This window comes from Acomys minous (assembly GCF_964271855.1).
Source record: "Acomys minous genome assembly, chromosome: 5".
NCBI lineage: Eukaryota > Metazoa > Chordata > Mammalia > Rodentia > Muridae > Acomys > Acomys minous.
In genome coordinates, this window is record NC_140494.1 from 117511012 (window position 1) to 117520959 (window position 9948).

Genomic DNA, 9948 nt, shown 5'->3' on the forward strand with positions numbered 1-9948 from the left:
TTGAGTGAGGTGTCGTGGAGATCTGGAGTGGGGGACAGCGATGAGGACTACCTCTCCAACCCCCTACAAGTCCTCACAGGGGCAAAGTCAAGGCCAAGGGGGTGGCAACAAGGAGACACACATTAAAAGCTCCTCAACAACTGGTTCATTGACGGTGATGGTGGGTACATAGTGAGCTCCCCAGCTCTGGATAAGAACAGGTGGGCTTACAGATCGACTGACACCCCCCCCCCCAAGTGGGTAGCTGAATTACAAGAGCTAGTGAGAGAACAAGGGGGAAAGAGGGAGCCCAATGAGAGAATAAAACTGACGTGGAGCTTTAGCGGGAGGCTAAGGACCCATTCTATACATACGCAAGCATTAGAACAGAAAATAGAGAGCGCCTATGAGGGCCCTTAGCTATGTGCTCAGCCAGCAGACGGCCCCAGCATCCTGGCCCCTGGCCTGGACTCTACATCTACTTAGCCTGTTCTATGGGCAGAGTCTGCAGGCCTCTGGCCCAGGGAGCACCAAGTCTACCTGAGTAGTGTCTGTTTGCCTGATTGGAAGCTTGGCCCCAGACAAAGGATTGGACTTTCAGCTCTCTCTGTTCCATCTGCGTGGAGCACCCAGGATTTCTGAGGGTCCTAAGAGAACTCCCAATCTTTGGGATGGGGAGATCAGGAAGTAGCCCCTTTCTCACTGCAGACCCATGACCAGAGGACTTGGAGGGACCAAAACCTTAGGTCATTCACTATCCCAGCCAGACCTGTATCCAGGTGCTGTCCTGTGTGTGACTCCTCAAATCAGTCCTGGGAATTAAGCCAGTCCCTGTCCCTACTCAGACGTGGAGCCAGTCTCCATGAAAGATGGCATCACTGCCAATGAGTGGGCTGTAGGACAGGGATTTGGTAGAGAGTTAGTGGAGCCTGAGGCTAGGATGAAGTGCTGGGTGTCTGACCTGGGCCTGTTCTGCATCCTGCACTGGTCCAAGTAGAAGACCTGGTACCCATGGTAGCAAGAAGGATGGGGAAAGATGGAATTTTTATCTCTTTCCCTCATGTTTCTTCTTTCCTCCTCATCTCCCTTCCCAATCATTTCCTGTCCTTTCCAGGCACAGCTAAAAGACACAGGAAGCCCAACCTCAGCACTTTGCCTGGGCAGGAGCTTGGCATCCTGTCTTGATTTCCCCTTGTCTCCTAGTCTCTGTAAACAATAAAGTTGGTGTGATTCCAGACCTGGTTCTCTGTTGTACCATCTCAGCAACCCCTGGCAGCTGTCCCTGATTGAACACTCTAAACCATCCCAGAAACACACACACACACACACACACACACACACACACACACACACACCACCTGCACATGCATACACTTGTACATGCATACACACAAGCACACTCACACATGCACACACACCAGCTGCATGCATACACACTCACACATATATACAAACATACATACACACATATACAAATAGATACATACACCTGCACATGTATACATATATACATGCATACACACACAAACATGCTCACACATGCACACGCAACACTAGCCGCATGTATACATACTCACAGATATATACATACATACATGCACACACATACAGGAATACACACACACATACACACACACACCAGCCCCTTTCTTCCTAAGAGCCCTCCCAGTTTTCTGACAGCCTTCTCCCACCCCAGGTGGCTTTACTCCTCTGTGGAAAGCCCTTAAGAGAAGGAGGCCAGGGACAAACACCTGGCAAAATCACTTGACCATCAGGCAACCACCGCAAAAGGAATCCCAAAAGCGGCTTCAACGCTTTTCTTCTTCAACCCTTAGCTTCCTTCCTTTGTTGTCCCTTGACTTCCCACCCCACCCCTCATCCCCCCAAAAAGCCACTGAGCCCTGTTCAAATCGATTACTTTATTGACAGTTTACATACAGAAGCATTAAGAAAAGGACGTGGGCTCCGGGGTCAACTCCTCCCGGGGCCACCCACGCTTGTGCTGCACTTCGCCCAGAGCCAGAGCGCAGGTCCGCAGGTCCGGACGCACCCTTGACGCTTTCCTAAAAGAACTAAAAACTGACCCCGCCCGAGTCCCCTCGCAGTTCCCGCCCTCCCCCTCCCTCCTTCCTCGCTCATCAGCCCCAGCCCCTCCCCCCGCCCCCCTACACTACACTGTCACACTTTACAGACACAGACGTCTACAGCCCACGCTTGGCGGGGACTACACGCTGGGCAAACTCTATTATCCTGGGGGGGTGGGGGAAGTCGCAGGGATCTAGAGACTCCTTTCCTGACTTTGCACCCTGATGCTGCCTTGCCAGGCCCCAGGCAGGCCCGCTGTGGAAATGCAGGAGTCAGAGTTAGCTCTCTGCGCCCCGAGCACGTTACTGCTGGGGTCTGGATCCCATGGAGTTGCAAGAGCCACTGTGGCGCGCAACAACCTCTGGCACCTGCGAGACGTTGACAACGAAACTGGGGCCCAAGGCTGCACCCTAGGAAGAAAAGAGGTGCGCGGTCCTGCAGCGCTTGAAATTAGGAAAGAGACGAAAGAAAACGGATTCCGACTCTCACACCTGACACACTCACACCCTGTTCCCCAGATTTTGGGAAGGGGGTGTTAGCACCAGACCCAGAAACGTCGCTGTCTTTGGAAACGACGAAAATAAGAATATCAGTGCGCTGAGTTGAAAGGCGTCCCAGGCCCCCAGCTTGGCTCTAACTGGACAGAAATGGGGCGGGGTAGGAATGGAGGGACTGGACCCCCGGATTTGGATCATTGTAGGAAACGGGGCTTTGAAACTAAAACTTAGCGGGCTTCTGGAACATGCAATCTTGAAAAGGCAGAGTGGGGTCAAAGTGAAAGCCACAGCGCTCCACGCTGGGGACCTGTCCTGGGAATACCGGACAAACCCCGGAACCAACTCCGTTATTATTAACCTGTGTATGCAGTCAACGACTGGCGCGTTCCCTTTGTCTCCAGGTTCCACCGGGTGGGGTGAGCGGTGGGTTTCGCTGATCATCTCGGTGGACCGGAAGGCATAGACAATTTCTCTCCACCTTTGCATGGTGTCTTAGAGGAGGTAGGAGCCTGAATGTGCTTTGCATGGGGATGGTGGGGATTCAAGCCGGCCCAGAGGATGACGGCGACTGGATGGGGACCATTGAATTCGGACCACTCCTAGAAATCTCTAGTAGTGCGAGCCTGGAGGGGGCTAAGGAGGCAGAGTAACTGAAGGCTTGGGGGTGGGGTCAGGGTCCTGTGAGAGTGATAAAGTCCTGCCATCCCTAGGCTACGAGGTACCCAAGGTGGAAGTGGGCAGGCTAGACGTGCTGTGGGCTCAGCCCGCTGTCTGCCTGTAGTTGCCATTTATCTCCTGGGCGATGTTGACTGCTTCCGCTCCCAGGGGCAGCCGATCGCTGTACTCAGAGCCAGCCTCGAACTCCTCCTGGTTGGCCTTCGACTGAGATTCTACCAACGAGCAACCCGCCAGGCTTTCCTCTCTCTGAAGGTCCCCTCTTGGGTCCTCCTGCTCCACATCATCAAGGCCCTCCTCCGGGACCTCCTCCCGCTCCTCACCTCCCGCCTCGCCTCGGGCAGGGTAGCTTTTCTCAGACTCTAGGTAGGAGGCACGCGGGTCGAAGTCGGCGGCGATGCGTTTCTCCATAGGGTCTGGGGCCTGTGGCCGCAGTATTAAACGATAGGGTTTGCCCGGGTGTTTGGCCAGTAGATGGCAGCAGGCGGCACCCAACAGGGGCACAGTGGCCAGCACCAGGAGAAATACACTCACTGTCACGATAACCAACAGGGACGGCAATTCTTTCTTGGTGGAAAATACCACCTGCACGTGGCATGCCTCGCCCGCCAGTGCCAGGCATACAGAATAGTTGGTACCAGGCCGCAGGCCACGAAACCAGTAGGCATTGACCCCCTCCTCCACGCGCGACCACTGAACTGCCGCGCCACCCCCCGCGGGACACAGATAGAGTAGGCGCAGGGGCCGCCTTCCAGGCCGCCGCACTCCGGTAGCACCATCTGGCCCAGGGCCCCAGCGTGCAGCAAGAGGCGTCAGCTGGACTCGAGCCTCACGCTCTGCTACATCCAGAGCGATGACGCCCAGCTCAAAAACGTGAGGCTTGAGCTCTGAGCTCTGGTTGAATGCATGATTAGACACGTAACGTGAGGGATCCCCATGGCCACAATGCTTCTCCCCCATCGGATCTGCAGGGATCTGATCTCCCACTTCCTCTCCTTCATCTGTTTCCTCCAGCTCTGCCTCGGTTTCCCCGAGGACGCTGACCCGGGCCAGACCTTGGCCTTTGGTTTTGCCCTCAGGCTTGGAGGGCAGGACGCTGTTGCTACGGCCTTTAGTGGTGGCCTTGCGCTCAGAGGTCGGGGCCTGAGCATCACCTTCTTCCCCCGTTCCAGGAGCATGTTTTGGCGGCCCCGCTGCAGCCACCGTCACCCGTACTGATGTTGAGTTGGTGCCCAGCTCATTATGTGCACGACATGTGTAGATGCCTGCCTCCTTGGCACTCAGGAGGGGCACCAAGAGAGATCCGTTTGAGAGGGCTAAGAAGCGCGGCGTGGCTGGAGGCGCTGGCCAAGCAGGTGCTGGAGTCGGCGTTGGAGCTTCAGTCTGTGTAGGCTGGTCCTCATCTCCGTCACCCTCCCCATCCTCTATCTTACCTCCTCCGTCTTCTTCCTTGCTGAGAACCGGCGGCTCTAATACTACAGTGCCACCCGGGATCTGAAGTTGCCATTGCAGGCGGGGTGTGGGGTGGCCTTCAGCGACGCAGTGTAACATGAAAGCCAAGCCTGCACGCAGAGGGGTGCCGGGCGCCTCAGGCGGCGGCTCTGCGCTCAGACGTACGCTGGGCGCTGCGCAGGGCAGGGCGGGCAGGCGATGCACTGGTACTCCCTGCAGCTCAGGAGGCGAGGCACAGGCAATAGAATCGGGCTCCGGTAAGGAGACTCGGGTGCTCGCGGCCCAGGCCTGCAGCCACACGAGACCGCAGCTACAGTGGAAGGGGTTGTGATAGAGTTGCAGGTGAGACAGCGCACTTAGCGCGTCGAAAGTGCCGGGCTCCAGAGTACGCAGCCGATTGTTGTTGATGCGCAGAGAACGCAGGTCAGGGAGCGCGCCGAGTGCATCCCGGGGCAGCGATCCCAGGCGGTTGTGGTTCATTTTCAGCAGCTGCAGCGCGCTCAGGTTACGAAGGTCGCTCCAAGGGAAGTTGGATATGAGGTTGTGGCTTAGGTCGAGGTTTTTGAGCTGACTCAGCACTGCCAAAGCCCCGGACTCTACGGTGCGTACCTCACTGTGAGCCAGCCACAGCGACGTGACCTGCGTGACGTTGACGAAGGCTCCCCGTCTTAGCACCGTAATCTTGTTGGCGGACAGACTAAGCGTGGTCACGTTGGCTGGCAGTCCTTCTGGGACCTCGCGCAGCTCCTTGTAGGCACAGTCTGCAAATTGGTGGGCGTACTTGTCTACACAGGCGCAAGGCTCAGGACACGCTCTGGCCACACCTAGCAAAGCCCAGGCCAAACACAGGGCTCCAAAGGGCCCCATCACAGCTCCTGCAAAGAGAAGTCAAGATGAAGAGGTGAGAAGGTCACTTATGCTACATCTTTCTTCCCTCCCCTAACAAACTCTAGTTCCTAAACCTGTGTAGACGCCAGAAACCCAGTTAGAGCCTACAGATTTAATCAACAGCTTTCTTTCAGGATCCTGTCGGCTCTCCAGAGGGCATGGAGCACACCCTCTAACCTCTCCCCTCAGCTGGGGCTGTCCCCTTTAAAGCTCCGGTGCCGTGGGCCCCACACCGACCCTTCTTTCTATACCTTCATTTAACCCGGTGAAATGGAGATGCAGAAAGATTTTCATTCGTGACTGACTGTCTTCTTTGGAATCCTTTGTCCCGCGCACAGCACTCGCACGCACTTCCTCACGGGCAACAACAGTGCAAACAAAAACTCAGGCATCTCCCTGCAGCTGCCAACCACAAGGCCCCGAGACTCTATCAGGAGGTTCACAATGAATTATATAGACACACAACCACGGGCACCCAGACATCTATACAATATACCCTGGAGATCTCATTGTTCATTTAACTCAATGCAGTGTCGCCACAGTGTTGCCCACTATTGAAGCAAAGCACTTTGCCTGTGCACAGTGAGACCTGCCAGGCACAAGGACACAAGTCCTCATGTGAACTAGCCCGCACTCAAGGACATAGGCGGTACATTGCCCTCCTCTGAGACTGAACATCCCCCCCTCCCCTCCAGGGACATGGAGAACTTGTGGGATGTGGGCAGCCTCCACCCACTTATGCCTTCTAGCCTCCCTCCCGGCCCCGGGTTGCAGCTCCCCACAGGGAAAGAGCCACAACTGTTCAATTATCCCTCCATCTGGGAAGAAAATCCTCCCCCATGCCTAGAGCATCTTGTGGAGACAGTCACAGAGAAGCTTCTTCTCTGGATTCCACAGAGCCCAAGCGGAAGCCCCTGCCCACAGGTTCCCAAGGGACAGCCTCTGGCTAATAAACCGGGAGAAGATTCAAGGTTCTATACCTTTCTTCAGAGCTCCAAAGATGCCAGAGTGCACCCCTTGTCTCTAGTCACACAAATACAGTAGCACAGATTCCCTGCCCTAACTTGAAGCCCCTGCCAGTCTTGGTAGAATCTCTCCTATACCCAGTCTTTGAGATTACTGGGTCTCTGTGTGTGTGTCTCTGTCTCTGTCTCTCTGTCTCTCTCTGTCCCCCCTTTCTCTCTCTCCCTCCCTCCCCTCTAAGGGAGACACTCCCCTTCCCAGTTCCTCCTAGACAGCCATTCAACCCTAGTCCAAGAGCTAAGCTGGACCGACCCTGTGGGCTGAGGTTGTGGAGTCGATCCGATCCATTGCTTACCTGCTGCTCTCCGCCGCCGCTGGGCTGCAAACCCTTTTCCAGACTCAGGGGACAATCCAAGGGAGCTTCTGGCATCTGTTGCTGTGGCAGTGGAGAGAAAGGGGCAGGGACCTATAAGAACTCCCCTTGACCCTGAAGTCCTATTTCAATTTTTTTTCCCTTTCTTATCTGTTCACCCACTTCTCGATGATTGCAGGTTGGAGAGTCGTTGCGCGCCCCCGGCTCGGCGGGAACGCGCACACTCTCCCACCTCGTGGAGCGTTTATATTTCTTAAAGCCATAGAGATTCACCCACCCACCCCAGGCTGGGTCTCCCTATGCCCAAAGGTTCAGCCCTTCCCAGCCCACCACACCCCTATAACCTATCTTCTATTTCTCCCAAACGTTTATACATTCGATGACTTTGTTACTATTCATCGTTTTTGCCTCCATACCGCTCGCCAACACACACAAGCACACACACACACACACACACACACACACACACACACAGCCTTTCCATATGACCTTCACAGGTTAGAATTACCCAACGTGCTGAGTTCTCGCTACTTCACACGCGTTTTCACAAGCGCACCTTCACTCAAATACTCACGGTTATCTTTTGCGCGCATACAAATATCCACGCTCACTCACCCTCACGCGCCCGTCCCGCCAGCGCGCGCCAGCTTTGCTGCTAATTGAATGCGAGCCGTTCTACGCCCTGCAACACGTGAGACAAACCATCTTTGAGGAATTTGGGAGAAAGAAAGGCACAGGGCTGGAGGGGTGTGTCTTTGCCTTTAAACACTTTTCTTTTTTAAAACGCAAAAGCAAGCAGTGGTGCAGAAAGACCTCCAGCGGGATCGGCTGAACTGAGCTGCCTGGATCGCCCAGACCCTCCTTCGGGCTGCTAGTCTCCCCCTCCCCCGAAGCTTCGTTCAACACGATGCATAATTGATAATGTTAGCAGAGTGCCTCACCCTCCCTCCCTGTCATTTTTGCCTGGATCCGGGCAGATGCAAACCCTGGTTCCCTTCCACCCCAATGCCCACCAGACTAACTCACCGGATGAGAAGGCACAGCTCTGCAGGGAAGAGACGCCCACCTCCCTAGCCCATCGCAGACCCCCCCCCCCTTTAGCAGGATCTCCAGGGCTAGGTCTTTTGTGGCAAAACCAGTGTGTGCACTCCACTGACTGTGCTCACAGTGGGGTGGGTGACTTCTGAGCTCCTAGAACACTAGGTTGAACTCACGCAAGTGCCTCACTCTTTGCTTGCTGCAGGCTAATAGGGCACCCAGGATGCCACTGACAGTGGCAACTGGGAGTGGGATGGTTACAAAAGAAAAATCTGCTCCTCTTGAGTACTGTGGACTAGGGACTTCAGACCCCTGAGTGTTTCTTGCACCTCACTTCCCAGCACCCTCTCACCATCTCTAGCAAGCATGCCACCAACCCCTGAATGCTCATGTACACACACACACACACACACACACACACACACACACACACACAATTCTATTAAAGCCTAGGCAGCAGCCACCGCCCTGCCATCTCACGCCCTCGTGTAACAGCTGGCCTCAACAGACTCTGGACTCACTGTTCTCTTTTGCAAATCCTGGACAGTTCTTTTAGGGACGAGCAGGAGGATTTGAAGGGGTGTCTAGGCGTTTGACTAAAATGCACCATCTCACTCCCCCGCCTAATGGCATCCCAGGAAACAGAGCTGCTAGTGAGAACTAGTAAGGGGGCATAGGTTTTGAGAGACACATAGAGTCCCCACCTCTTGCTCTTTTGTATGCACCGTAATATTGGGGTGCTCATGGTCCTCCAGCCCTCATTAGAGTCAGCCTTGTGTGTGGGGGGGGGGGAGTGATGGCAGTGTGTTTGGGGCCTCTGCAGAGATCAATACCCCGATTTGAGTGTTAAGCATTTTAATGAGGTAGGGAGGGATGGCGCAGGGAGATGCAGAAAGAACACTGAATCTAAAGGGACCACCCTTTCTGAGGCTCCTTTGTAAATTAAATATGAACACACTGGTGTGTGGACACGTTGGTCCCTCCCTCTTTTCTACTCCTGGCTACCGACTGCTGGGACCAACACAAGCTCAGCCAAATTCTGAATCTAGACTTCATCACACCTGCTCAAGCCTGGAAACCCCACAGACATCCAGGAAGAGGGCGCTTGAACTGTCCAGGGAAGATGTCTTTGAAAAGGGCAGAAGGATGAGAACTGACTCCTTCCTTCCTGGGACCCTGCATGTAAGACTGTCCAGCCCGAGGCTGTACACTGGACCAAGGCCCCAGAAGTTTGGAATAGCTCGCCTGGCACCGACGTCTTTGTCTGCAAAGCAATAGGGATGTCCTGTTGTACTGCTCACCACTTTCTAGCAACTTTGGGGAGTGCCTTGCACCAGAAGAGGGTGTGGCAGCGGAGGGACTAAGACTCTGCTCTAGGCTGGGGAGTCCTAGGGACTTCCCTGGTCCGGGAGAGGAAGCCGCAAGACGTGGACACCCACTCATCCGATTTGCACTTCTGCCCTTTTTTTGAGTATGGACAGACAGCAAGCTGGCCAAGGGATAACTTGGAAGGAGCAAGGGGCCCGAGGGCTGGAAAGGAATATAGGCTTATGAGCTCTCCCTCCGAACTTCCTCGGATCGCGAGGATGTGCAGGCGTGTCTGGGGTAAGCTCTAAGAACTCTGGCTTTCTTCCCTCAGGAAGGCAGAAACTAGGGGACTCCGGGTGGAGAGGGCGGTTCCAGCGCCTACAGGATAGCTTAAGGGCGTGGCGACCACGCTGGCTGGGGTGCTGATTCCGGTGGACCCCGGCTTCCCACCTATTCTCCTGAAAAATATTTCGGTTGCCCGATTTTGGACCACCTAGAAGACAGCCCTTACCCCGTCCAGACAAGGTCAGTAGGAGTCGCTTCTAGCAGAGTCCGCGGGGGGTTAGGGTAGGAGCTGCAATTCCCAGTTCAACCTCTTGAGTTCAGCTAGAAGACCGCCAGCAGAGCCCTGGCGCCGCCCAGTATTGCTGTCTGTTGCTTATAACGTTAATAATGTTAATAATGCAGCCG

General features: G+C 54.9%; 1 protein-coding gene across 8 annotated transcripts; it reads right to left on the minus strand.

Moving 5' to 3' along the window:
• Window positions 1–2140: 2140 nt before the first annotated feature.
• Window positions 2141–9901, minus strand: ISLR2 (immunoglobulin superfamily containing leucine rich repeat 2). 8 transcript variants are annotated; one of them, XM_084782342.1, is made up of 4 exons: window positions 9770–9901; window positions 7528–7594; window positions 6895–6975; window positions 2141–5563 (listed from the first exon to the last, which is right to left on the minus strand). In XM_084782342.1, the coding sequence occupies exon 4, from the start codon at window positions 5553–5555 to the stop codon at window positions 3321–3323; it is 2235 nt and encodes a 744-aa protein (XP_084638468.1). In that variant the 5' UTR covers window positions 5556–5563; window positions 6895–6975; window positions 7528–7594; window positions 9770–9901; the 3' UTR covers window positions 2141–3320. The 8 variants fall into 8 exon arrangements, with proteins under 8 accessions (XP_084638468.1, XP_084638465.1, XP_084638467.1 ...); XM_084782339.1 differs by having other exon boundaries at window positions 7487–7594; XM_084782341.1 differs by lacking the exon at window positions 9770–9901 and adding an exon at window positions 7939–8192.
• Window positions 9902–9948: the final 47 nt, after the last annotated feature.